We start from the raw sequence: 27,634 nt of genomic DNA on the forward strand, positions 1-27,634 counted from the left end.
CAAGGGGATCTGCTCGATTCCTGCCACCTGCTTCCCCATGGGTGCACAGCCGGGTGCCATGTGGGAGCTGGCTGGTCTGCATCCATCCCTGTGCACTGCCTGCAGCTATCCTGGCCCCAACACTTGGCGGCTCCCAGGGTACCATCACTGGAGGGGTTTTCTCTTGCAAAGCGGGGTGCTGGGGACTGTGCAGGGGCTGGTTCATCCCCCTCGCTCTGGGAAAAGGCCGGGTATCAATGTAGAATCATAGAATCAGCTGGGTTGGTCCCCAGCACTGCCAAGGCCACCACTAACCCATGGCACTGAGGGCCTCATCTACACGGTGTGTGAGCACTTGCAGGGACGGTGACTCCAGCCCTGCCCTGGGCAGCCTGTTCCAATGCCTGAGCACCCTCCCAGTGAAGAAATAGTTCCTAATATCCAATCTAAACCCTCTTCCAAAGCCCAGCCTGCCCACGCAATCACCCCACCTCATCCCAGAGCTACCAGCTCAGAGGACTGAGGCACTGACTCTGGCTGAACCCCTTAGCTTCACTGCAGGGGCTCTTGCTCAAGTTCTTTTTTTGGTTTGGGTTTTTTTCTTTTAGGATTTTGGGGATTTTAAATACTCTCCACACACCCCCGGGGGTTTTGTGATACAAGAACAAACACTGATGCTTTACAATAACCTAGCAATAACAATGCCACGTAGCTACTGTTCATCCCCGTGCCCCGTACGAGCGCTGCAGCCCTCCGTAAGGATCACTTCTTCTTGGCAATCTGCTTTTCCAAGTCTTCAAGTCTGGCTGTCATCTGAGCGAGTGAACGTGCTAAGGAAACAGTGTGAGCCAGACGGTCCCCTTGAGGGACCCTAAGATTTTCCCTGTTCCCATTTATCCATCCCTCCCCACGTGCAGTCTGTCCCTGGGCTGCCCTGCATCCTGGCAAGCCCAGGCATCACCCCAAAGGATATTTTTCTCAGTCAGGCTCTGCAGGATGGCCACGGTGTTCGTCTGGAACTGCACCAGCGCTTCGCACTCGCAGGGGCTGCGGATCTCGGTCTCCCCTTTGCCTTCCTCTGTGACCACAGGGGTTTGGGTGCAGTCAGAGCCGCGGCCTCGTGGTGCCCAGCTCTCCCCTGCTCCCGCACAGCTCCAGTCCCTTGTTCCTACAGCCACTCCCTAGGGCAGGACCTGAGCCTTGGGGCTCCTCTCCCCCATTTCCCCCTTTTCCCAGCCTCACTCCTTTTTGCCAGACTGCATCCCTGCCAGCAGGAAGCTCACTGCCAGGCATCACCGCGAGAGCCAGGAGCAGCCTGGGGTACACAGCACAGGGTGACAGACACAGAAAGCACCCCACTGGCTCTGTGGGGAGAGGAGGGCTCCCCCGACTTGGAGCTGTGCCCCCCAGGGCACCCACCTGGGCAGATGTTCAGCTTGAAGTTCTCCACGAGGTGGGTCATGGTGGTGAAGTCTGCTGAGTAGGAGAAGTGCTGTTCCACGGGCTCGGAGGCGATTGCTCTCAGCTCCTCTTCCACAGCCTTACCAACACCCACGGCAAACATAACAATCCCTGCACGGCAAGGACGGATCCTGAGCACTGCGCTGGCCACCCCACATCCAGCAGCCCAAAGGCAGCAAAGCCAAGGATGCAGGGTTTACACTGGGCTTCTCAAATACACATCAGGAATTCAGGCAGGAAACCGCTGCAGTGCAGGCTGCCGCATGAAGGATGCTGATCAGAGCAGCCTGAACCATGGCAGAGGCACTTCTGCTCCTGCAGACCCGGCTGATGTAGCACCCCAAGGCTGGATGCTGCAGCCTCCCCCAGAGCCTGACTCCCCGAGGAACCATCCTGCGGTGCTCAAAGCACTGCGGTTTGGGGTTCTCCGGCACCTCATACCTGACTCCTTTGCTCTCCTGGCCCATTCAGAGATGTCATCCTGGGAGCGCCCATCTGTGAAGACGAGCCCGATTCTGGGGATGTTGTGGGAGAGAGGCCTGGCACCTTCCAGCTCGGAGAAGCTGTGCTCCACCATGTGCTTGAGGGCAAGGCCCGTCATGGTGCCTTTCTCCATGTACTCCACCTCCATCACCGCCTTCTTGATCTCGTCCGCGCTGTGGTACTTGTTGAGGGGGAACTCGGTGCGGACGCGGCTGGAGTACTGCACCAGCCCCACGCGCGTGCCGTGCGGGGACACCTCCAGCAGGTCCACGATGTGGTTCACAAACTGCTTCACCAGCTCAAAGTTCTGGGGCCGGACACTCTTGGAACCATCAATCACCATCACCAGGTCGACGTGTCCAGACCCACACTCTGGGGGCACAGGGGTAAGGTGAGAAGGGACAAGCCCGGCCATGGGCACCAGCAGAGTAAAGGTGCCCAGAGCTAGGACTGGGCTTCAGGACCCTGTGTGGAGCCCCTGGAACTGCAGCCCACATGAGGCTGGGAATCAGGGCAAAGCATACCCAGGGGTCTCAGCCCCAAAACCTCCACTGCCACCCCAGCATCCCCTAAAAGTCTTTCCTAGGTCTCCCTTTTCCTCAAAGCTCCTGTTGTATCTTCTGGGCCCTGCCTCTGAGGACACAAGCCCATATCCATCCCTGCAGCAGGCAGGGCGCTCCCCAAGCCCAGCCAGCTCTCCATCCTTTTCCAACCCAGCTCAAGCTCCCACTTAGATCCCCAGCTCAGTTTCAGGTAAGCCCTCTCCAGGAGCACAGAGCCCAGATGAGGAGGATGCCAAGAGCCTCATCCCAGTACTCACTGCTGCACGCCTTGCCATCGGCCTGGAGCTGCTGGCCCTCAGGGCACACGCAGCGGTAGGAGCCCTCCGTGCTCACACACTTGAACTCGCAGCCATGATCCACCCCATTGCAGAGGTCAGTGGCTGAAAGACAAGCCAAGGGCACAGGGTTATCCCCATTCAGGTCCAGGAACAGCCCTTTCCCTGGGGACTGGGCAGGACAGAAGGGTATCTGCCATACAGCGCAGGCTGTGCCGTACCTCTGCAGGACCTGCTGTCGGGCTGCAGCGTGAACCCGCTGCGGCAGCGGCAGTAGTGCCCGTTGGGGATGCTCACACACTCGTGCTGGCAGCTGTGGTTTCCGAAGCTGCAGTAATCGATCACTGGTGGGAGAAGGAGAGGGGTGGGCAGAAAGGGAAAGACAAGAGAAGGAGAGGGAGAGCAAGAAGCAAATGAAGGAGGGACAGGAAGGGGGGGGGGGGTTGCACATACTGGTGCAGCTCTTCTTGTTCTGGTGGAGGTAGTAACCCGCACGGCAGTGGCACGTGTACGACCCACGAACGCTGACGCACTGGTGTTGACAGCCGTGTCTCCCGTCTGCACACGCATCAATGACTGCAGGGAGCAGGACACCGTCACCCTCCTGCCCCAGCCTCCCTGGGGCAGCTAAGCAGGGCCTGCTCCAGGGCCTCACAGCAGCTCCCAGCACCATGAGACAAGAAGGAAAAGTCCCAGGGTGATGACCAGACCCGCTAATACAGCTTTGCCTTCACCATACAGGGCTAAACCACTGTGCACTTTGGTGGCTGGGATGTGCATCCTCCGGTAACCCTGCCCAGAGCCCCCTCAGGTTGTGCCCACATGAGCCCCAGATGGCCACCCCAGAGAGGTGACCAGGATTTAGCAATACTGAGTGTCCGCGGTCATTACACACCCAGGAGGCAGAAGGCTCTGTGCACAGAGCACCCAGGCTGCTGCTGCCCTCCCTGGGTCTTGTGCTGCATTTCAGCTTCCCTCCATGAGGTCTGTAACTACAAGCCCCCTACGAGAGTTAGGACAAAAGAAGGGTTTTTACAGGAACAGGTCTTTCCGTCCACGTTGAGCCTGTAGCCTGGGTTGCATTCACAGTAGAAGGAGCCAGGGGTGCTGATGCAGCTGTGCTGGCAGCCGTGCTCCTGTCCCATGCACATGTCCACCCCTGCAAGACAGAACAGGCATCAGAGCAGCCAATGGGCTGATTAACGGGGACCCCAGCTCTGCCACGTGCCCTGTCCCTGCAGGCAAATCCACTGGGATGACCCACACAGCCCCAGTCCTCCCAGCCCCAGTGTTCACCCACTGAATTCCAGTGCACAGACACGGACACTGTGCGGGGCAGGTTTCAGAACCGCCTTGGCTTTTTGATCTACCTGAGTGCTAAATCAATGCTCAGTATTAACTGATACTGATGACAGCTTGAGCTGAGTAAGCAAAAGCTTGAGCTCAGCTGGAACATACTGAAGGAGCCAGGTCTGTGTGCCCATGCAGCCAGGAAGGCAGTATTTGGTGAGCCCTGGAGCCCCCGCTCCAGCACACGACTCACCACAGCACTAACGCAGCCCTGCACACACAGTGCTCCTTGCTAGAAAACACTGCCTGGAAAAGGCTGGCAGTTGTCTTCTGCCCTTCAACAGATGCTGAAGCACACGAGCAAGGTCTTGCTGGCTTGCTGCAGTGACAGGTCTCTGACCCCAGCACGGCAGGTCCCAGCCTGCAAGCTCCTGACCAGCACCAGCATGGCCATGGTGAGAATCAGCCTCCTGGTTTATTAAACACCAATGTGCATGCAGCAGACGCCGTGCATGTGTCTGTGTAGGAGGAGACCCTGTTAGAGCCACGTCAAAACGTACACAAGGCTCTGGGATGTGTCATCCATCCCCGCCATACCCAGGGAAACCAGCTCCACATTTCCTGCTCTTTAGTATTCCCATCACCATTCCCGTGATGTGCTGGCTTGGGGCAGAGCTACCACGCATGGGCGAAGAAAATCACTTGCAATGTTTTCAAAGCCTTCTTTATGTCACCCCAGGAAAGGTGAGCAAGAGGAAAGGCCACCTTGCTTTGGCATCCTTTGGGGTCCTGGCACCATGCTTCCCTGTCCATACTGCTCCCAACAAGGGCAGCCACCCCAAACACCGCTCTGAAGGTCACCTTTTAGCCCAGGTGAGGAGCAGGCACCAGCACCATCCTTGCCCACCCCTGCAGCCACGGCTCTCACCCACCGCAGAGCTTGTCCTGGAACTGCTTCCCAAACTGCTGGATGAGCTCGAAGGACTCCACCAGGAAGACGTGCTCCTCCAGCGGCGGCGAGGCCATGGCGCGCAGCGAGTTCATGTCTGCCCGCTGGATGCCCACGGCGTAGATCTCAATGCCAGCGTTCCGGGCCTGGGTGGCCACCTCGGTGACACGGTCCTGGGGCCGTCCATCCGTCACGATGATGGCGATGCGGGGGATCTTCTTGTGCAGAGGGCGCGCGCCCTCCTGCGTGGTGAAGGCCACGTTCATGGCGTACTGGATGGCCAGCCCCGTCATGGTGCCCTGGGCCAGCGGGACGATGCTGTTGATGGCCTTCTCCATGTCCGCCCGTGTGAAGAAGGTCTTGAGGGAGAAGATGTTCTGCACCTGGCTGGAGTACTGGATCACCCCCACCCGTGTGGCGTTGGGGCCCACGTCCAGGCTGCTGATGATGTCCATCATGAACCGCCGCATGGTCTCGAACTCGAAGGGGCGCACGCTGCGGGAGCTGTCGATCACAAACACGATGTCCAGAGGACCTGTCCTGCACTTCAGGGCTGGAAGGGGGAAAAGAGACAGTTCAGCCTCACAGCTGCCTGTGCAGAGCAGGGCTGGCAGCAGAGACATCCCTTTGGGGTGGCTTGAGGGGTGCTCAGTGGAAGGTGGAGAGGGCACATCTGTGCAGCCCCTACTGCCAAATAACCTCGTGGAGGGTGCTGGCAGAGCAGAAGCAGGGATGACAGGCAGGAAGATAGGCCCTGGCTGTGGGGAAATGGCAGCATCCCCTCCTCCCCAGTACCACCCCTTTAGCCAGACCCAGCTCCTGCTCCCTGGATTTCCACAGCCAGCAGCCCCAGAAGCTGCAGAAACACCTCTTTGTCAGCATCTGCCCTGGCAAGGAATAAGCACAGGTTTAGGCAGCAGCATCTTCATCCCTGCAGCAAATCAGAGCATTAAACTGTAAACCAGACCAGTGCCTTGTGCTGTTCTCTGCAACCTGCAGTCCCTGCCTCAGACCTCTGCACCGCATGGGCTCCTACTCGCTCAAGTGGCAAGCAGGAACACACTGCTTTGGGCAATTCCGTTCCTCCCCACAGCTCCAGCCGTCCCTGGCTTTTACCGCATTTTGCCGGTTTCTGCCTAAAACCAGGGCTTGCTTTGGTGATTTGTCTTTTATTTTTTAATGGCAGCAAAGGAGACACTGAGAAGCACAGCTAAGGGCATGCACATGGCAGGGATCGAGCCAAAGAGCCTCTCTTGGACATACGGGTGCTACTTCCAGTGCAAACTTGGAGAGTATTTAGCAAGTGAAATGCCAATGAACATATTTTGCTTGGCTTGTCTGTACCTAAGCCTGGGAGAATTTGGCCCTAATGGTAAGCAAACACTTGAGTCCCCTTGGGCTGCCCAGGCCCAGGCTGTCATCTCAACTGCTCCGAAGGCCTCCAAGACATACCTGCTCCTTTCTCCATTTGGTGCCTTCACTGTTTCTAAACTGGAATTGACTTGGAATGGACTGGAATTGACTGGGTCTGGTGCTGGGGCCAGGCTCAAGCTCCTACTCCCCTGGACACCGCTGGGGATTTCGGGTCCCATGCCTGGGCAGATCCTCCATCCTGCTGGGGATGCCTCCAAAGAAGAGGCATCGAGTCCCCCTCACCTCAAGCAGCGCTTCTCTCTCCTCCAGGCACTCCCCACCAGCCAGGGCTCACCTGCAGGTTTTGGTCTGGCTTCCAGCATCGTCAGGAGGAGCAGGAGGAGCGGGATGATGGGCAGAAGCTTCATCATGGCTCTGTGCAACCGCACGCTGCAGGGACTCACTGGGGGAGAAGGCAATGTGCAATGAGTGCTGAGGGTGGGCCAAGCCACAGGGTGACATTCACCTGCGGTGGCTGTCCCCAGGCAGTGCCAAAACCCCTCTGCAACAGCAGTTTTGACAGATCCATCCCCAGACGCCTCCGGACCCACGTGGGACTTTTCCCATTTAAGGACTGGCAGCCTCAGCACAGCTAAATTTCATTACAGCAGCGGCAGTCTGCCACAGGGTCTGATTTTCTGCTCTGGGTGGAGCTGGCCAAGCCTTATTTTCACTCTCAAACCAGGCGGATGGGATGTTCAGCCAAATACTTTTTCACTGGCGGAGCTGCTGCTCTCCGCAGCCAGCCGGAGAGTGGGAAAGCTGCACCCGGGGATGCAGAGCACCCTCTGAAGCTCCCTTTGCCCAGTAAGAGAAGCCCCCAGAGGAAACACCAGCACAGACAAAACCTCCTCAGCAGCGGCTCAGAGTCACTGGCAGGGATCATTTTTCCAAGCAGCTCCATAAATCTGTTCTCTGCCTTCTTCCAAACCACCTCTGGAGAGCAGAAGCCTCTGCAGGGACAGGGTGCAACGGTGCCTGTGCACATGGGCTTGCACCCATTCCCCCCACCCAGGCAGGGTGCTGGGTGAAGCATTGCCACTCTCCTTCACATCACCTCAGGGGACCCCACCGCTGTCACCAATGTTTTTTGCAGCTCTCCGCATCCTGCTGGCTGTTCTGAGGGATGCTCTGCAGCCCAACACTGTTTGAGGTGGGATGGTTGAAGGAAAAGATGTTTAAATCAGTTACCCAAACCCCAGTTTGTCACTTGTCTCCCTCCCTGCCCACTTCTGTGGTGCCTTTCCCTGCCTTTGCCCAGCTCCTGCAGGGACACGGGTTTAGTTGGTTTATTTTTATCACTTTCATCCAGCCCTGGTTGGAAACCCAAAGAGCTAGGGGGTGGAAATGCCACAGGTACTGCAGCTTCCCCTGGGATACAGCAGCACCATGACTGGGCACAGGTACTAGAAGGGTGCTTTTAGAAAAGAAAAAGCACACGGAAATTCATTCTATCGGTGGTTATCAGCTGTGTTTACTTAGCCCCAGGAGGTCCCAGTTGTAATTCATCACCAGGGTTGCCATTTAATTGCTCACTGGTTACGTGCAGCCCTGAACCTCATGTATTTGATAGCAAGGACATGGATAATAGGTTTCACAGCTGCATCTTAAAATTGTCTCCAGACTCAGCGTTCACACCTGAAAAATGACACTGAGGAATTAGAAGGACAGAAAAGGGCTACAGGAGGAAAGTGGGATCCGGAAGCCTCAAAGGGAGAGACTCAGCCTTTTCCCAGGGAGTGTGAGCACCCAGCTCGGGACGTGGTGGCTCCTGCAGGACTACCAATGGAGAGACCACTGGGATCACTCTGGTAGGATCACTCCAGTGGGATCACTCCGGGTTCTGGAGATGAGGGGAGGCTGCAGCCCAACATACATTTTCTAGGAAGCCACAGGGCTTTGTGGGCAGGAGTGCCTGGGTGTCTGTGCACCCTCACAAGAGCACCATGTGCAAGCAGAGGAGCAAACAGCCCCTCCTATCCCAGCTTTGTTTCCCCATTTAGCAGATTCTTTTCCTAGAAATTTTGGGGGGACAGAAAGCAATCCCTAACCACTAAATATTCTGGGGAAAGTTATACCACCTATAACACTTCTACAGCACTCTGCTCTCCAAGCCTCCCTGCAGTGGCAGGCTGGTATTCAGCCTGCATCACATAGCATCCAGATAGCTTCAAAGCCAGCCAGAGACAGGAATGAGGTTTTGGGCCAGAAACCAAGGAGAAAACCAGTTCAAGACTGATCTATTTTTAACAGCATCTCAGCTTTGGATGAAGTCTTGGCACTCCTCATGGCTGGAGGGGCTGATGCTGCCGGGACAGGGCAGGGCAGCTCAGCCATGCATTCAGCACCAGTCCTGGCAGCAGAGAGCCAGGCTGGAACAGCACCCTGGTCCCCAGTTGAATATAACGCCCAGCCCTGCCCCAGCAGCAAAGCTGATGGGGATGGGGAAGCAAAAGCAATGGGACAGATGCCCCCAAGCATCTCTCCCACCATTCTGCACCAGACATTGTCCCTGCTACACACTGTCCTCACTCCCCCTGCACTTGCATCCCCATGGAGGGGCTCCCCCACTTCCCCCCTGAACCTCCTGCTACCACACAGGAGTGGGAGGGAGATGGGTGGGAAGTGACCGGCTGGCAGGCAGGTGCTGCAAGCAAGGCAAACACAGCACCGGCTGCAGCACCAGAGACCTTGAGATAACACTGAGCTATAAAGGAGAAAAGGTCCAGGCGGGGCGAGTGCTGCCCTAGCAGGGCTGGCTCAGCCGAACCCAAGCTGAGAGGGACACGTGGATCATCCCCTGACCTTTCTGAGCAACGCGAGGGGAAAACCAGCCATTGCTTGTCCCTGCTGAAGGAGATGCTCAGTTCGTGCTGCAGAGAGGGTGACTGAGGGAAGAGCCACACGAAGGGTCAGCAATGACGCCAGCCTGCTCTTGACTCTCCTCCTGATCTCGGATAAGGAGGACATGGAGACGAACCCCCAGATGCAAACAGGTAAGCTAGCAATGCCTTCCCCAGGACCCTTCCCAGGGCACCTCCACCAGCAGTGCTGTCCCCAGGGTGCCTGCATCCCTCCCGGTTCCATCACTTGTCCGTCTGCTCTCCCTGCCAAGTGCTGAGTCTCAGGAAAAACAGCCGCTTCGGGTTTCAGCGTGGCCTCCTTGGCAGCTCCCTCCTGGCTACAGGTTAACAGAAACGCTCCCAATATTCCCCTTCTGGTTCATCCACACAGGTTGGACCAGGTGCATCCTCCCCTAGGCAAGCCCAAAGGACAGGGCATGGCAGGGAGCATCTCCCTACCCTCCTTACAGGGTTACAGGGGTGGGAGTTTTATAGACTGAATACTAGAGGGGATGAAGCAGATTGTGAAAGAAGGAGTGAAAGGCTCAGGAGGTGGCAGTGCATTCAGAGCCCAGGGAAAGCCCCAGCCATAGTGTCATTAGGAGTAAAGCAGGTTGTGGGCCACGGCTATGAGTCATGAGCCAAGTCTCAGGTAAAAGATTTCATGTATTTGGGCACATCAGCCTTTAGCTGTGACTTCCGTTTATGGCAAAGCCCACACAACCCCAGCCACAGGTCCTGCCTGGGCTTGGCAGGCCTGTGGCACATTGTGGGAGCAGCAGCAGCAGCTCTGTCCTGGCTCCAGATCCTGTGAGAAGCAGGACAAGGGATCACCATGCATTGCAAGGAGTGGGGAACACTCAGGAGCCTCTGACCAAGCACACTGTTACCCAACACGCCAAAGCCGGAGGGCTGTCCATGCAGCATGCCTGTGCATGGGAGGAGGCATGCACAGCGAGCCTGGGCATGCATGGCAGGGGTGCATGGCACTGATGCCACCTCTGCTACCAGCTAATAACACGTATTCCTGTGCTGGAAACCTTGGCTGATGGCAGAGCAGCCCTAGACGTGATGTTCCTGAGGCTCACCCACCTCACTTGTCTCTCCGTGTACCCTGTTTTGCTCTGCAGGGCTTTTCTATGTGCAGACCCAACCAGACATTTTTGGCAGGGTATAATTCACTCGCGCATCAGTGTTAACTGATAAAAGTGCTCAAAAAAAGCCACAGATTGGCTCAGGAGCCTGGACACAGACTTCTTGTGTTTAGGACACCAGAGTCCTGCCAGGACAACAGCAGAAAGACAGCAAGAGCTGGCCTCAGGCTGGAGAATAGGGAGACAAATTTTAATGTCCTCAGCAGGACAAATCATGGTTCAAGTCCATGCCCAAGAGAGAGGCTGCCCCAAAAGTGCATGGAGAACCAAGGGAGGAAGACAGAAACATGTCTTGCCCCAGGCACAGGGGACAATGAAGCAACCTACTTGGAGAGATGCAAACAACTTACATCAACCTGGAGGCATCTCCTGATACCTGATTTTGCTGTGGAAACCCCTAAGGGCTGCTGCCACATTGTCCATATATTTGCATGACCCTCAAGCTGTGTGAACAAATGAGGCCCGAAACAGCCCCGGAGCTGGATCCACCCTCTCCTGGAGGGTTACCCAAAGGTTGGTTTCTTTCAGCACAATCCACAGTCTCAAGGTGCTCCCTGCCTGCAGGTTTATGGCTCTCAGCAGTGCCTCTGCTGCTTATGAGATGGATTCAGTGCCATTTTACATGCAGCATTGACCTTGCACTCCATCACAGCTCCACCATCTCAGTGCTCATCCTCCACAGCAGCTGGGTGATGAGCTGCAAATCCCATGAGAGCAAAACAGCAGTGCAGTTTTCAGAGCAAGGAAGAGGTAGGGAGCACAAGCACTCCAAAACCAGGGAAATGGCCTCAATTTCCAGCCCAAAAGGTTTTTCTCCCCCAGTTTAAGGACTGACGTGTCCTTGGTTCTCCCCAAACACATGTGTGGGAGAACAAGAGCAGACTCTTTCCAGGACATTGCAGTACTCTCTGGTTACAACGCTACAGCAGCTTTGCTGGGCCAAGTGCCACCTGGAAGGACACGTTTGAAAACCAAGGTTGTATTTCTCAAACAGCTCATCGTGGCTCCAAACCCAACAGGAGTGAATCGGCAGGAGTGCTGTAACGGGAAAACCTTGCTGGATGCACAAGGGACTACTCTTGCTCTCTCTTTGCCCCCCTCCAAAAGCCAATTCCCTGTTTTATGGGCCCCACTCCTGCACTCACTAGGATTAGCATGTTCACAGGGAGGGCAGGAGGAAGACAGGTTTCTTGTCCAGGTCTATTTGTAGGCTAAGTGACAGACATCTTTGTCTCACAGCTCATGGACCTAACATCATACAAGTTCTGAGTGGCTTACACTATGAGATGCCACCTGAAGTCCCCCTGGGAAAGAAATGCTGGGTGTGCCAACGGACAGAGCTCTAGGTATTGTTCACAACAGCACATGGGGTCCTTCTCTGCCATCAGTCTGTCTGTAAAAGACCTCTCAATGCTCTGCATGTCAGCTAGGAGGAAAGCCTCTTGCCCAGCCACCCTCTGCACTGAAACACACTGTACCTGGGCTGCTGTGGCCGCAGCTGGCAAGAATAAATGCCATATTCATTTGCAAATTAAACATGGCCTTTTGAAGCACATGTATAGTCAGACAGTTCCCCTTGTTCAACTCATGTCAAGAGATGCCTTCTGTTTCAGAACTGCCAGTGGCATTTCCCTATTCCTCTCTGTCCTACTGCAAACCTTTGGCTGCGCATGTCCTGAGCTGCATGATGTGGAAACCCACCCTGCTCCTAACTGGTATCTTAAGTAAAACTGGAGGGATATTGGACACTGAGATGTTGATGAAGAGTGGTCAGCAGGGGAAAGACCCACCTTTACTGACTCTCTTCAATAAGCAAATGTTTTTCCACAAACAGGCCCCTGGAGGACAGCTGAACAGGGCCAAGAGACTTCAAACTTTGGAGGGAATGAGGTCTGGGCCATCCAACAGCTGAGGCAGCATTCCATTGCCCAAGTTCTTGTTCTGGGAGGAAGGTGTTAGAGAGCTTTTTTTTCCCCCTAGAAATATGCATATTCAACCACAAAGGAAAGAGAAACAGCCCAGAGCAGCTCCCGGGCTGGTGCAGTTTGTCAGCAAAGCTGGTACCTCTAAGCAGTAAGATTGATACTTAACCAGCAGGATGTCCATTTCCCAAATCCACTGGGACCACTATCCCCAGCTGACCTCCGGCAAGCTTACATGGCACAGACAACCACAGAATGCCTGCTATTTCAGCCTCACAACCATAGATTCATTGCCTGACCTCCTTCTCTAAATCTTTATATCGTATTTCTCTGGAGACGTGACTCAATGTGTTGGCATAAGAAAACACGCCAGGAGAATATTCTTGTGCCTCTCCCTTTTATCCTACCCATCCTGCTATGTGTTCAATTGAAATAGCAGAAAGTGAGAAGCATCTGGTGGCTGCAGAAAAGCACGCGGAGACTTTTCTGCCCTCCTCAAGACAGAAAAGCAAGCTGGTTGAATTCTTTGGCTAGATACTTTTCACAGGAAGAACCACAGAAGCAGCATGGGAAACTGCTCCCACCTAACTTCACTGCTGCCACATCCCCCTGACAGCGGGACGGCCAGAGAACCGCTGTCACAGGGCTGGAACGCTGTCACCCCATGGGGATGCATCACAGAACTTCCACCAGCATCGCAATGGGCTGCGGTCTCACTTCCACCCGTGCTGAAGAGCTGGTGCATCCGTGTGTCAGCATGCTCCAACACTGCATGGAACCCTCTTGCAAGACTTCCAAGGGGACTTAAAGCAGCATTTGTGGCCATGGCTGAGGACCTCTGCTGTTAACAGACATACTCCTACCGATTCCTGCTATAGACCATGGACTCCTACGGGTCCGCAGACTACAACTCAAAGGCTCCTGAACTTGTATGCTGGCAATCAACCAGTGAAGCAGCATGACACAGCCCAGACACAGGAAGGCTGAAGTCTGGAGAGGAGCTGAGTTACTGACACCTCTCTGCAAGAGGCCACAGCTGATCCTAATAGATTTCCTTGATAGGCATCAGAGGGACCACATTAACAATGGATTTATGTGTGTAACTAAGGGCTTGCAAGGTAAGAGATCCCATGTTTGCAGACAAAGATGCAGGCAAAGGCAGAAAGCTCCTAGGGAAGATGGATCCAGCCTCCAGTAATGAACACCAGGAAGGACAAGCTGCCTGAGAACCAGAAAAGCTTCCAGACACGGGATCAAGCACTGCAGCCTGGGGGCATCCCACATGGAAACACTGCCATAGCTGTGCATCAGCCTCTGGAGTCTCCTGAGCACATGCCAACACCCTCCACTGCTTTAACAGGGCTGGTTTCCAGAACAGGAAAGGGAACTAAAGGCTCCTAAGTGCTAACAAGTTTACTCGATATCTAAATGTAGATCTGTGCTGCATGTATCTGAGGGGTGACCCCTGTTAGTCTGCAGGAGGTAACAGAAAGCATAAAGTCCAGGTCTCTGCACCAGGCTGCTCAATGGAGCCCTTATGGCAGCTGTGTGAGCTCCCTCCCAACGGAGCCCAAGTGATCAATTTGCTTCTGTTTGGGCCCAAAGTGGAGCAAACACGGTTACTGAGAGGTAATGACAAGTGGCAGGAGCCACTCCGGCTCCTGGCATGGCTGGAGGAGACGCGTGGGACATCTGGCACAGGAGGGACTGACTGGTCTGGGGCAGTAGCTGGGTTTTATGAGTTTCTTTATAAGCACCACCCAATGTTTTGGGGGGTTTCTCCCCTGTGTTTTTTCTAGGTCCCGTTTCTTCACTCACAGCTTGTCTGCAATTCCCGTGTGCGTGTAGATACAAACACTACTTGTAACACTACTTATTTCCCCCTCCGCGTTTCAGCGCTATTCATGGAGCATTTGTAAATGGCATTTTATGAGCACGGCAGGCACAGGGCTCCACAGTGAACAAAGGGGCTCCTATTGGAAACTTTAAAGATGTTTAAACAAAGGCTTCTCTTGAAAACCTTTAACCCCTAATGCCAACCTCAAGGGAAATGCTATGTTATGAGCAACGGGAGCACAAACATCTTCTGTGACCGCAGAGAGCCTACAGCAAGCTGCCTTGTTGGCTACGTCTTCTGTTTACTACTGTGGCCAGCAAGGGTAGCTCCCGGGCTCAGCTTGTACCAATCAAGTAGGATTTCTTTAATTCTTCAAGAAATAATGAAATTACAACTTCCCCCAAAAAATCAACAACAGCTTTTTTCCCAGTGGGATGCAGCAATTCCCTGCCTGCTTCAATGGAAAGTGCTGCTTTACTACAAACACCAAGAACTCTTGCACGCTTTCCGGATGGGAATCTGTATTTCAGATGAGGCCCAATTTATCCATATCCTGGTGGCAAATGCCAGGGCTGAGATCTGAGAGCAGATTTCCCCCCGCACACACTTTTTGCTGATATCAAATGCCGATCTAATGAATCCTTGCAGAGATCACAAGAATCTGCTTGTGAAAAGCAGTTTATACTTGTTACTGAGGACCTGCACGCTCACTGCCTGTGATTAATTGCTCCTGTGCTTGGAGCCATTTACTATCAAATCTTTACTATCAAGAGATGCTACTGAGGGTCCCACAGGGACCTCATCATGTATGTGCTCAGCTCCACTTATCTCGGACGGCTGTGTGTGACCACAAATACGATGAGTGCAGAATAATCTGATTTTTCAAACAAGTTTTCCCATGTAATTGCTCGGAACAAAAGTGCCCAAAGCTAATTTTTCCCTGGGAGATGGTTGGAATTACAAGGCAAAGGTGGGTGATTGCTTGTGCAAACATATTTATGAGTATGCACAGCCCCAATTTTCCAGTCGTGCAGAAACAGCGCACAGCAAACCGAGGGCACTCTTTCAAGCTTATCTTCCTGCAGGATCTCATCTCCTATGGCTCAGTTCGCCTTGCCCAGGTGTACCAGACCTTATTATTCTCTGCTAAAAGAGATCCTCGGTTGTATAAGCAGGAACCTGCCCGCCAGATAGGCAAAAGGTGAGCAGAGCAGAGAGACAGCAGAGAAGAGTTTACATCCTCTGCACCGGCCCCCTGCTCAGAGCAGGATATGCTCAGAGAGGGGCATGATCAGAGCCGGGTACCAGGATCTCCTGCTGCCCCCCGAGACGCTCATTTGGGGCTCAGTGGCACAGGGCCACACCGACAGGAGCTCGGGGTCTCCAGCCCCGGCTTTGGGGCAGAAAGCTACGTCAAAGGCTCTGCTTCCCCAGTCCCACCTCAGCTTTGCTCGCTGCTCTTCACGCCCAGGACCCCCAGCCCCGCTCCACGGACAAGTCCCCTCAGGGGGACCAACCCCCGCGGCGGTGCTCGGCGCTGCGCACCGGGACGGGGCCACCCTCACCCTCCTCTTCCCCTCTCCTTCCCTCCCCGCAGGGCCGGCGGCACCCGCGGAGCCCCTCACTCACCCGTGCCGGCCGCGGAGCCGCTCCCCGCCGCGCTGCTGGGTCAGGTACGGCGGGCGCGGGGCGGTGCGGGGCGCGGAGCTGCGCGGTTCCGAGCGCGGCGGCAGCAGCGGTGGGAGGCGGCGGGGCCCCGAGCGGCATTTAACGGGGCGGGGGGAGCGGGGGGGGGGGGGAACGGCGGGGCGGGCCCCGGGGCTGCGCTGGGGGGGGGGGGGGGGGGTTGGTGTCTGTTCCGCCGCCTGCCCCGGCGGGGGGGGTCCCGCGGAGAAGCGGAGCTGCGCGCAGGTGGAAGCGGAGACCGGCGGAGCTGAGCACGGACGGGTTAATGCCAGCCCGTACGGCGGGAGCTTAGCGGCCAGCGAGAGCCCCGGCTACTGCCTGTGTCTTTTCCTCCTCCTCCTCCTTCATTTTCTTTTTCTCTTTATATTTCCTTTAATTCTTTTTTTATTTTATTTTCTGTTTTCTTCCCCCTTAATGTTCTTTTTTTTTTTGTTTCCTTTATTTTATTTTTTTCTTTGTTTTTCTTTCCTTTATTTTCCTTTGTTTTCCTTTATTTTTTCTTTATTCTCTTTATTCTTTTTTCTTTTTTTTTTCTTTCCTCTTCCCCTCCTGTGGGAATGCACCCAGGAGTCTCACAAACTTACCAGCTCCTGCAAAAACGAGAGTCCAAGCTTAATATCCATTTGACCTCCAATGCCCTGGGACTTTAGGAGCCTCTGCAGGTAGTGGCTGCAGTGTGGGGATGTGGGTTTTGAATCAGAGCTGTAGAGCTTCGGGTTGAGATCCCAGCAAGCAGGTCAAGTGACGGGCTCTGTAGTGATGGAGACCAGCAGGAGAAACTTCTTAGACAGCCAGGAATAGACCTTCCCAGCCCTGCACATCTTCCCAGCACTTAGATCAGTCTAGTGGTGGTAGGAACCACCTTTTAGTGCTTTACACAACTGAGTTTTCCCTACCTCTTTGCACTAACACCAATGGCTACATGAGGAAGAGAGAAAGGAGACTCCAGTATATTTGAACCCACATTATCAGCGTTTTCTAGCAGACGAGGCAATACTGTGCTATCCAAATTGGGTGTTTGGTGCTGGGACAGGAGCAGGGCAGTGGGAACATGCCCAGGATGACCACCCCAGCTGGCCCCCTCTCCCCTGCAGAGCTCAGCACCTCAGCGATTTTGTGCTTCCTGGTCTCAGCTGGTGTTTGCTGTTGGTGTGGTCGATAAACCCCCAAGCCCAGAAAAGACTGAATTTCACTTGTGTGTGCAGTGAGGGAAATACAGCATTTATAAATACCCATGCATATACAAGGGCTTGTGGGTTGGGTTGGTCTGGATTAAAGGAGGTATTGAAAAATGAGGGAAGCCAGAAACTGCAGGCTTCTCATTTCTGTGATTTCTAATGGCTTTTCCTTTTGCATAAACATTGCATTGACTCCGTACCCAAGAGCACTGCAGGCATTTTCTCTCCTGCTCTGTACAAAATATAACCTAGACCTCTAAAATGGATATTTTTTATTAGGATGTTTGGTTTCCCCAAGCTGAGGAAAGAACAGTTGCCCTCTGTGGCAGCAGGCACCCAGCAAGCATCAGGCAGCCGTGTCCTGGGGGCAGCCAACAGCAGCTCCTGTGTGCGGGAAAAGCAGCAAATCAATCTCTGCACTTGAATTCAGTGTTTGCTGTGCCTGAGGACACTGTTACCATGAGTTAAAGTTCTTGTATAAGGAGCTGATGTGAAGACCCGGTTTCTAAACAATACCTGTCGGGAGTGTAGTTTGGTCTCCTGAGCTGGTACTTTCACTCCCAGGGGACTGAAACAAGCGGATGCCTTCATCTGCAGGCTGAGCTGGTGAACGTTTGTGAACTGGGGAGCAGCAGAGGGTGGTTTGCTTCTCCTGGTGCCCATGAAGTGTTTTTCTGCTCCCGTGGTGGCCCAAGGGTGCACACAGAGGGTGTTTTAGGACTTCCCGGCCTGGGGCTAGCAAAGACCCATGGGTGTCCTGGGGTCTCTCCCATCTGCAACACCGGGGCAGAGCTGCCCCAGAGATGCACCTCAAAAGCGCGCTCACGCCTTCTCCTGGGACACATCCTGACCTAAAGCAAGGGAGAAGTGGCGCTGAGTGATGCCAGGCTGAGCAGGGAGGGGGAAAGACTTAAAAACTCAGTGTAGGGGAAAGGTGGTGGCTCCCCCTTTGCTCCCCCCTGTTTCCACATAATGCCTAACTGTGTACGAGAGCAACCGAGTCCCAGCTGAGACCTTGGGCTCTGAAAAGGAGGCTTTTAGAATGAGCTCAAGGAGCCCAGCCCATGCAGTGCTGCTAACATGACACTGAACTAACACTGCACTACAATCAAAGCATTTTAATAATTTAATATAATAAATTATATTAAGGAAGGAGTGAATAATTCCCTGTAACCCTGAGGAGGCTGGAGGTGCCAGAAGGAGCCAAGTGGGTATATTGAGCTGCTTTAGCAATAGCCCTTTGACTCTCTGAAGGTAAATTTAAACCAGATGAAGGATGCTGGGTGGTCGCCTCTATGGGCAGAATGGCAAGTACTGTTCAGAAGTGCGTCACTGAAACAGTTTAGCCCCCAGATTTGGGAGGCAATGGCTGCAGAGAACAGACAAAGAAAAGAAAACCAAGTTCCTAGGTAGTCATTTCTCCAGCTAGGCACCCAGTCTGAAGAGCTATGATCTGTTTACCTGCCTTTGGCATGCACGTTCCCACTTTAAGCAGTAAATAGCATGTGGATAATTATTCCAGAAGGCTCTTTAATAAGCTCTGGGCAGAAACCCATGTGCCTCTGGTATTACGTGCGGATGCAGGGAGCAGCGATAGCTGCACAAGCCTGGCCCTGCCCCGAGCCGGTGCCGCGGGAGGCTCTGCAGAGCAGGCGTTGCTGCTGGCCATGCTGTCAGCACACGTCTTAATCCACAGGTTTTGGCAGTTTGCTCCTGAACACTCCCTGCCTCTGCGTGGCCTTGGTACTGGGCTGTTCCTTACTCTGCTGATGGGTTACTAGGAGCTCCCGGCAGCGCCGCAGGGATCGGAGCTTTCCAGGCAGACCCCAAGCCACACAGATGGGCAATGGTGGTGGACACTGACAGGGGTGCAGCCTGTCCCCGCAACTGAGACGTGAGCAAGGGCCCGAAGTGCTGCTCCTCATTTTGCACTATGTAATGACGAGTCTCACCAGGAAACAGTCCCCACACCCAGCCTGGTTCTCCGCTGCTCTGCGCCCGTTGTCCCTGACAAACTGCGGGCAAAATGCGATTGAACACAGCCAGCGAGGTTTAGTACCCATTTTTCACTGTGCTGCACTGATGTAAAAGAATATCCAGTGTCTGGCCAACGGACAGCCTGTTCCTCGATTCACTTCCACGTTTATCCTGATCATAATCAGTAGTTACGTTAAAAAAAAAAGTGAATACTTTTGCAGAGAGACTCCCAAATGGTGCTTTTAGATGAAGGAGAAAGCAGCAAAGGCTGATCAAAGCTGAAATCACATCACTGCTTGGCAGCGATGAGTGAGACAGCTGCCGATTGCCATTATGGAAAAAGATCAAATAACTTTCTGATGGGATTCCTTGGCTGTGCAAAGATACAAACCCTTCAGTAAGCAGAAAAGGGGGAATGAAGCTTTTCAGCAAGACTGAGTAACCCACCCTGAATAGTGTTGGTAAAGTTCAGCTTCAGCATGCTGGAGCGGGAGTGTCCCAGCCCTGTGATGGAGGAGTGGAGGGAACAGATCCAGCCTCTGATAAGAGGTAGTAAAGGCAATCTGAAGGTCTGTGTGGGATCTGTTAAGGGTGATCTGAGTGCTTATCTGGAAAAGTTGCTCCTTCTGCCTTGCCATGAGTGCCAACTGGGGTGAGCTGTGGCTGAGCCCAGAGCCATAGCACTGGGCTCCAAGAGGAGCTCGGTTGCAGCACATGCTCTGCAGTCAGGAACAGGCTTTCCATGGCCATAAAACATTCATTTCCCAGACACAGAGCAGCAGCTAATGCTGTGGGTGACACTGGCACCAGCTGTAAATCTGATTTTGGCAGAGCTCTATTGATTTATGCCTGCTGGTGATCCAGCTAACACGTCTGGGCTAAAGAATTGAGAACAAGGAGGGCAGGAAATTGTATCACCCATCTAATAACCGAACCCAGCAGTGATGGGAAAATCTGTGAGGTGCAAAGTGCCAGGTCCCAGGGGGACTACCCAGAGGAGATACTGGGTAAATATTTGCTTGTACGTGAGATGTGTTTGTCTCCCACGTACAAACAGGAGAGCATCAGCTCCATCTGCAGTGTGGGAAAGTTGGAAGTGATGTATGTTTAGCATGAATTGTAACATGGGTCCTAGGAGCTGCCCAGGGCACAGCCTTTATAAAATGCACGTGTTGCACTGGAAAGAACAGAATTGGCATATGAACTGTTCTCAAAGGCTTTTTGCAGTGACTGCTGCTGCTTCTCTCTCTGAGAGCTTGCTCTGGCCTCTGAGCCCAACAATGTCTCACCACCACCTTCCTTGGGGTGCCTGGCAGGACCAGATCTGTCTCTCTTCACACATCTGATTGTTTAAGCCCTCAATTGTTCTCCATTTCTAGTCCATTTAAGAGGAAAAGAGACTGGTTTCAATGGGGATGCTCCATTGCTTACATCTTGCAAGATTATCCCTGGGTTGGCCAAGGCTGATGCCCCACATCCTCACCACTTCTTCTCTGAGCAATTCTCCAGTGCTGCCCACAGAGAAACACAGAGCTGTTGTCCTAATACCAGCAGGCACAGACACCCCTTTGCAGCAAGTCAAGGGAGCTCAGCGCATGAGAGATGTGAACTCAGGCTTAAGTCCAGACCTTTTCAAAACCAGCCACACTGGGTCCCCTTTCTTGAGTGTGCCCAGCTACCACATCCCAAACACTGGTAGATGTGAGAAGGAGGGGCTTGCAGCACTTCTTCCTTTGCTTCTGGTTTCCTGTTATCCAACCAAAGGTGCTCAAGGGGTTGAGGGGCTCATGATCACTCCCTTCTCATGCCCCAGGTCTTGCAGACATGTCCCCTGTGGCAGACCAGTGGGACCCATGGGCTTGGCCAACCTCACCTCTCTCTAGCCAGTTAACGCCCAACCTACTAAGTTAACAGAGTTAAATACCTGGTGCATGGGAACTCCTTCTAGTTAATAGAGCAGAAACAATTGGCAAAACCACCTACTTTGTCAGCCTTGGAGAAAAACACAGCTATTTTCACCCAACAGCCCTTGCTGAAGCCAACAAGCAGCTCCTCCTTGCGTGACAGCTCCCCAGCTGCGCTCACGGCTCAGCAGCATCATTGCCCAACTCACCCAAAAGCCACACAGCAACAAGCACATCAGGTGGAAAACCAAATTAATGATCGATTTGAGCACTGCCACCACTGTGAGGGACTGGAAGCCTTAGAAATGTGTGTTTCTGTGCTATTAACATAGCGTGTTGGATGAAAAACTGATGAAGTGTTACGGTTTAAGGACAAGCAGTTACTCAGTTATCCAAACTTGTTAGTTTTCAATGCCAGTCCTGATCTTAGAGCAGCTGAGCTCCAGCGTTTTCCAATGAGAAAACTTTTCCACCTTCTGGCTGTACGCAGAGGGAGCTCCAAGCACAGGGCTGGTAGGGCAAGGCGAGGAGCCCTGCTCTGGTGTTACAGTGCTGGGGCACCACTGTCTTGTAGATCCAACCCCTACCAAACCAGTCTGCTTCAAGACGGCGTGCGGAGGTACCTGCAGCTGCCAGCGGACCAGACAGTGCTGATACTGCATGCCAAAGTGGCACAGAAGTCATACGGCAATGAGAAAAGGTGGGACATTATTCCAGCTTCTATAGCCACTTCCAAACCAGCTGCCTAAAGCTCGATGTCAGCCTAGCTAGATTCCTCTGATCTAGGCAAATGATTTGACACGTCCCCTCCCCATCCGCTCACAACCTCTTTGCATTCAGAACCATTATTCAGTCTTACCGAATGACACAAGAAGGATTTTAATCCCCAGCTGCATTCATGCCAGTGAGACATTCCTTGCGGTCAGGTTCCTCCCATGAAGCACTGGAGATGAGAAATCTGAAGTAAAAGAAGGGAAGATGCCATTTAAGTCTTACCAAGAAAGAAATTACGAAGATGAAGGGGAGGGAAGGTTCATGTTTTAAGTGCTCTGGAAAACTTGCCTTAAAATCCAGAGGGCCGCAGCAGGGGCTGGGGCGTTCCCATCAGTGCCCACGGCCTCCGAAAAGCTGCTATTTTTGTAAATCCTGCCCACGCTGCAAAAACACCTTGAGGTTCTGGCTTGAATCTCCCAAATCTCTGCTCCTGGGCAGTGACGTCACACTGTGGCACTGCAATATAATTAATTCTCCATTAATCCTTGGGATATAAATAAACCTCCGTTATTATTGAGTGTGAAGTAGTTCTGAGGCACCAAGCTCTACCTCTAAGGCATAACCCACCCAAGCCCCAGAAGACAGCTCTAGGCTGAGCTGGCTGTGCCCACAAAGTCTTCATCCCTTCCAGTGCCCTGATGATCCATAGGTAAATGTTTTAGTTCAGGACTGGGTCTTGCAGCTGGGAGGGAAGCCCCTGTGTTGCTTCTCCTCTGGGACAGCCGCTTTCTCCTGCTCCTGGAGAGCAAGGGGTGAGCATGAAAATCAATTCCAGGTCTAGAGAAGGAGAGGAAACCAGCACAGAGCTGCCAGCTTAAAGTTTAAAGGTGCTGGTGCTGTTTTCCTTCACGGTGGGAATCAGGGGCCCATGCTGTGGGTGACTTATTTAAACAAACCCGTACCAAGGACTTTAGGGCTCTGAAACATTCAGCCCCCTGCCCTGGTGTTTTCTGTGCTAGTGCTTTATCCAGGATCAATAGGGGATGAATCTGCACCATTCACACAAGTGTAAAGACAGTGGAAACCCAAATAAAACACAGGAAAATAGTTTCCAAAACACTAGCTATAGATTTATTTGCGTTGGGCTCTGAATCTAGCTGTGAATGCAAACTCTGTTCCCAACTGGCCAAAACTCCTGCCTGGCAGAGGCAGGGGGCCTGATCCCTCCTTGGCTCAGGGCATGGGGTCCAGGGTGCCCTCTCCTCCCCCCTGGGGGCTGTCCCATGGCCTGCAGCCAGTGCAGGGCAGAGGGGCTGAGATGACTGCTTCAGCAGAGCCTGGTTCTCCCCACCCAGCCCTTTGCTGTAGCATCACGTACCTCCCAGGGCACAGGCTTGTTCCTGATGCTGGCGTCAGCTCTCACAGCCATCCCACTGACCCCAAGGAGCTTTTCTGGGTAAGAAAATGCTCTCTTGTCTCCCTAGGTTTTTCTGCCCCCCACCTTGTGTTTACCTGAGCGGGCCAGGATGGAAGTTAAAACAGGAGCAGATGAAAGGTAAGTGCTGGGCAGCAGCCCTGGACCTCTCCTCCCTCAAGGCTGAGCCCTCTGTGGTCCAGACCCAGGAAAGATTGGACCCTGGACCTGGGCCACCCAGCACACCAGGAGGAACCAAGCCCATGCCTGTGCAGGTTCTGGAGAGTGCTTCTCCTGATCTCTTCCAGCCAGGGACCCGGGAGATGCAGGTTTTCGGGTGTGTGGGTACATGGGGCTGGACAGCATGGGCAGCAGCCTGATGGAGACACAGAAGCTCAGCTTTGAGGAGCAGCCGGATGCAAAGGTAAGACCCTCTGCTCCCTGGGGCTGTAGGGACACCACTCATGCAGGGGTTGGGCTGTCCCCAGCATCACCCCACACCCTGGGATGTCACATCGTCCTCTTCCTTGAGATGTCACAGTCCTTCCTTCCTAGCCATCGCTCCCAGCTCCTGCTCTGCTACCCTGTTGCATGCAGCAACCCAAGCAGCCGGGCAGGCTCCCACACCTTCAAAGAGTCCTGTCTTTGAGCTCCATCTTGTCAGCTCAACAGCCCTGTGGCAGGCGAGCTGCCAAAGGCTGCACAGCTCCCTCAGCACTGGGACTTTCTCCCAGTGAGCAGCACTGCTGCTTATCACAAAATGGAAACCCAGGGTTTCATTTGCAGATAAACAGCCAAAAAAACCCTCCACTGACAGATCCCAAAGTTCAAGAGCTTCAGCAGAGCTCTGGCATCTTTTGATAGAGTAAAACATAGAAGGAAAAGCATTATCTGGGGTCCCTGAAGAGCACGGGGTCTGAGTCGGGCCAGAAACCTTACAAAAAGAGCCTTTGTCTGCAGTGCTTGCTTTGCTGCTAAAGCACAGTGTATCAGCCAGGACAGGGGGGGAAACCATAAACCCAGGGTTATTTCTCATGTTATGTGGGATAAATCACACGTGAACATTCATTCCCATGAGGAATTCTCTGCCCCCAGTGTAAATAAAGCCTCTGCCGATCCGCAGCTCTTCATTCCACCTGTAATAACATCTCCGGTCATTTCCCCATTTAAATGAAGCCAGGGCTCTTTGAAAGGGCACTATTATGCCCTTGTGGGGCAGTGAGGAGGGTGAGGAAGGCTGGTGGGGCTGGGCTGGAGCTGCCAGCAGCCTCTCTCTGCCCTTGGCAGGGATTTGGCTGTGCGAAGGCGCTTTACATCTCGGATGCGGACAAGCGCAAGCATTTCCGCCTGGTCCTGAAGCTCTTCTTCAGCAACGGGCAGGAGATTGGCACCTTCCACAGCAAACTGATCAAGGTCATCTCCAAGCCTTCACAGAAGAAGCAGTCACTGAAGAACACAGACCGTGCGTATGGGGATGGCTGTGCAGGGAGGAAGGTGTGAGCGCAGGGCGGGATGCTGTCCAAGCGCTCACAGCCTGGCTCTGGAGTGGTCCAGGTTGAATCCAAAGCCCATGGAAACTCCCCAAAGAGGATGTATCTGGGTTATTGATGTATCTGGGTTATTGATGTCTCCTTTCCAAACACTTCACCCACCACCATGTGTAATGCACTGGTGCCAGCATGCTCCCCACACCTTTGAAAAGCCAGCAGGGCTGGCACTCGCATACAGAGAAGGGCAGCCGGGGAGGATGCTGGCTCCAGCCAGGCTGGGGGCACCAGTAACGCGGACTTGTCCTCCCCATGGCTGAAGCACAGACCTGGCAAGTACTAACCCAGCCTCCTCTCCCCGCAGTCTGCATCTCCCCAGGCTCCAAAGTCTCCCTCTTCAACCGCCTGCGCTCCCAGACCGTCAGCACCCGCTACCTCTCTGTTGAGGGGGGAGCCTTCATCGCCAGTGCCAGGCAATGGGCAGCCTTCACCCTCCACCTGGGTAAGGAGCCTCATGGGGCTGCTGACACCAGCAATGCTCAGGGCTGCCTCACTCCCACCCTGGCTCTTCCATGCTGCAAACTCAATTCCTGGGAGCAAAAGGGGTGGGAATTAGCCTAGGGATGTGGGAACCTGGCTCAGGTCTCACCTCTGCCCAACGTTCCTGATGGGTCTCTGAGCTGGTAGCTGTTTCCCACTGGCTTTGAGGGTAGGCATCATGCCCTGAGGGCATATGGGCTGTGACAGGGTCAGCATGAGCTGTGTTGGTCTGGGGGTTCATCAATCCCAGCAAGTAACTTGGCTGGGAGAGGCCAGAGCCCAGCAGCCTCCCTGCCTCCAGCGGTGTCCCTGTGAAGTACCGCATCCCAGTTGCACTCTTCTGTGCTGGGCTCCCAGAGAGCAGCAGCCTCTCCAAGCAGTGAGCACCTGCAGAGGGGAGAAAGCAGTAAGAAAGCACCAGCATAGCACACAGCAAGGCAGCCCAGGTTAACCTGCTCCCCTGTTCAGGGCAGTGACTGCCTCTCTCCTTCCCCGCAGCCAATGAGCACTGCACCCGGAGCGAGTTCCCCCTGCGGGAAGGGTACATCCGCTACGGCTCCGTGGTCCAGCTGGTCTGCACTGCCACTGGCATCACCCTGCCACCCCTGGTAAGCCTTCATCCCTGAGGGTGTCAGGCACAAGGGCCTGGCTGCTCTGAGCATCGGGTACCATCCCAAAGATGCTGCTGCTGCTCCCCACAGATCATCCGGAAGGTGATGAAGCAGTATGCCATGCTGGATGTGGACGAGCCCATCTCCCAGCTCCACAAATGTGCCTTCCAGTTCCAGGGCAGCGACCGCATGTACCTGTGTCTCTCCACAGAGAAAGTGATCCAGTTCCAGGTATGGCAGCAGGAGGACCCCTGCAGTGTTCCCTGTCCTCTCTCCAAGCTGCTCTTGTGTTGCTGCCGGCTGGGGAACATGTCACCAGGAGGGGTCTTCCCTTCCAAAGGGGGTTTGCATCCAAATTAAGGTCAGAATCGTTGCATAGCCATTTGCCTCTGGGTTGCCTGCTTCGGTGGGACATTGTCACCAAGGTCTTTGCAAAGGCATCATGATCCCCATTTCCTAGTGAGGGAAGCAGTTGCTTGCTGGAACCGAGACACCAGAGGCAGAACCCCAGCCCTGGTCCCCACTGCAGTGTGGTGCTGTGAACTCTCCATAGGCATCTCCCTGCCCAAAGGAAGCCAACCGGGAGCTGCTGAATGATGGCTCCTGCTGGACCATCATCGGCACTGAGACAGTAGAGTACACCTTCAGTGAGAGCCTGGCCTGCATCCGTGAGCCCGTCAGCCCTGTGCCGCTCATCACTGCCCTGCAGGTAGGTACAGCACCAGCCACGGGTCACCCCACCTCTCCATCACCTGCTTCCTGAGCCTTTGCAGTCGACGTCTCCCAGTTTTGGATGCTGTGGGAATGACAAGGTCTGGACTGCTGCAGCGGGGACATGATGTGCAGCAGGGACGGGATGCACAGGCAGAGCATCCTGCAGGAGAAGCAGATTGGATCATTCCACCATGTAACACACTGCTGTGCACTCTGCCCGTCACAGCTCACGGGTGGTGGGGACGTGGCCATGCTGGAGGTGCAGGGGGAGTATTTCCACGCACACCTCAAGGTCTGGTTTGGAGATGTAGAAGCAGAGACGATGTACAGGTAACATGGCCGGGGAGCAGGGCAGGGAATGGCAGCCGGGTTTGGGCTGCGCTGGGCAGCTCTGGGAGGGACGTGGCTGCTGACCTTGGGGACAGGGGCACTTGCACTGCTTGTTCTGCGAGAACAAGCACAGGAATTGCAAGGAGAGGCAGGGATGAGTCTGGCTGGTGCCTGCTCTCTGCCCTGGCTGCAGTCAGGATAGTGATGGTGGGGATGACAGGGACCTCAGAGGGCTGCAAGTGACCAAGTGACTTTGGCAGAGCAGCACAAAACACTGGGGAGGAAAGGGGAAACTTGCTGGAGCTTCACAATGTGCTCAGGCTGGAGGAGACTTGTGGACACTCACGGCCAGCTGCTCCTGCGGGGGACTCTCCTTATTTAACACACATTTTCCTCTCCTGCACTGTCCCAGGAGCCCCAAGTCTCTCATGTGCGTTGTCCCTGATGTCTCTGCCTTCGGCAGTGACTGGAGGTGGCTGCGATACCCCATCACGGTCCCACTCCTGCTGATCAGGGACGATGGCCTCATCTACTCCAGCTCCTTCACCTTCACCTACACCCCAGAGCAGAGCTTCATCCCAGGGCAGCAGGTCCTCTCGGATGTCCCGCAGGACTCAGACAGATTACTTGACAGCATCCATCAGGAGTTCACTAGGACCAACTTCCACCTCTTCATGCAGAGCTAGCAAGCTGGGCAGGCAGAGGCTTGGCCTGGGAAGGGGAAGCAGCCTTGAGCCATGCTGGGGTTCTCCATCCAGGGCTCGGGGTGGCCCCACCAAGGGGTCCACCCCATGCATCAAACACCCACCATGTTCCTGTGACTTGTTGACTTGTTTCTTCTTCATGGCAGCATCTCTACCCTGCGGAGATCTCGCATGAGAGCATCAATAAATCAGGCTTGAAGGACTCT

General features: G+C 54.2%; 2 protein-coding genes across 4 annotated transcripts; one reads left to right on the forward strand and one right to left on the reverse strand.

Annotated features, from left to right (window-relative positions):
* Positions 1–271: 271 nt before the first annotated feature.
* On the reverse strand, positions 272–15,900 carry MATN4 (matrilin 4). Of its 3 annotated transcripts, XM_062642278.1 has the most exons (11): positions 15,799–15,900; positions 6,709–6,803; positions 4,984–5,553; positions 3,798–3,920; positions 3,215–3,337; positions 2,983–3,105; positions 2,744–2,866; positions 1,882–2,295; positions 1,399–1,551; positions 953–1,057; positions 272–800 (listed from the first exon to the last, which is right to left on the reverse strand). In XM_062642278.1, the coding sequence occupies exons 2-11, from the start codon at positions 6,782–6,784 to the stop codon at positions 742–744; spliced, it is 1,869 nt and encodes a 622-aa protein (XP_062498262.1). In that variant the 5' UTR covers positions 6,785–6,803; positions 15,799–15,900; the 3' UTR covers positions 272–741. The 3 variants fall into 3 exon arrangements, with proteins under 3 accessions (XP_062498262.1, XP_062498260.1, XP_062498261.1); XM_062642276.1 differs by having other exon boundaries at positions 272–1,057; XM_062642277.1 differs by having other exon boundaries at positions 272–1,057; positions 6,709–6,816.
* Positions 9,073–27,634, forward strand: RBPJL (recombination signal binding protein for immunoglobulin kappa J region like). Its single transcript, XM_062642280.1, has 12 exons — positions 9,073–9,409; positions 15,767–15,842; positions 21,489–21,614; positions 23,113–23,183; positions 23,351–23,466; positions 24,330–24,504; positions 24,894–25,031; positions 25,568–25,677; positions 25,771–25,911; positions 26,234–26,389; positions 26,621–26,724; positions 27,137–27,634. Exons 1-12 carry the CDS (start codon positions 9,382–9,384, stop codon positions 27,408–27,410), a joined length of 1,515 nt encoding a protein of 504 aa, XP_062498264.1. The 5' UTR covers positions 9,073–9,381; the 3' UTR covers positions 27,411–27,634.

This window comes from Pezoporus occidentalis, unplaced genomic scaffold (genome assembly GCF_034315485.1).
Source record: "Pezoporus occidentalis ecotype Australia unplaced genomic scaffold, CSIRO_AGI_Poc_V1 ctg70, whole genome shotgun sequence".
NCBI classification, from domain to species: Eukaryota; Metazoa; Chordata; class Aves; order Psittaciformes; family Psittacidae; genus Pezoporus; species Pezoporus occidentalis.

Bases quoted from the DNA above. Each gene is read 5' to 3' on its own strand.
- RBPJL (XM_062642280.1), top strand. From the start codon at position 9,382: ATGGAGACGAACCCCCAGATGCAAACAG. The intron at 25,032-25,567 runs GTAAGGAGCCTC...CCTTCCCCGCAG, and splicing joins AGCCTTCACCCTCCACCTGG to CCAATGAGCACTGCACCCGG. The intron at 26,390-26,620 runs GTAGGTACAGCA...TGCCCGTCACAG, and splicing joins CGCTCATCACTGCCCTGCAG to CTCACGGGTGGTGGGGACGT.
- MATN4 (XM_062642276.1), bottom strand. From the start codon at position 6,784: ATGATGAAGCTTCTGCCCATCATCCCGCTCCTCCTGCTCCTCCTGACG. The intron at 3,338-3,797 runs GTAAAAACCCTT...TGCTCCCTGCAG, and splicing joins GGACGGAAAGACCTGTTCCT to TCATTGATGCGTGTGCAGAC. The intron at 2,296-2,743 runs GTGAGTACTGGG...CTGTGCCCCCAG, and splicing joins CGATGGCAAGGCGTGCAGCA to AGTGTGGGTCTGGACACGTC.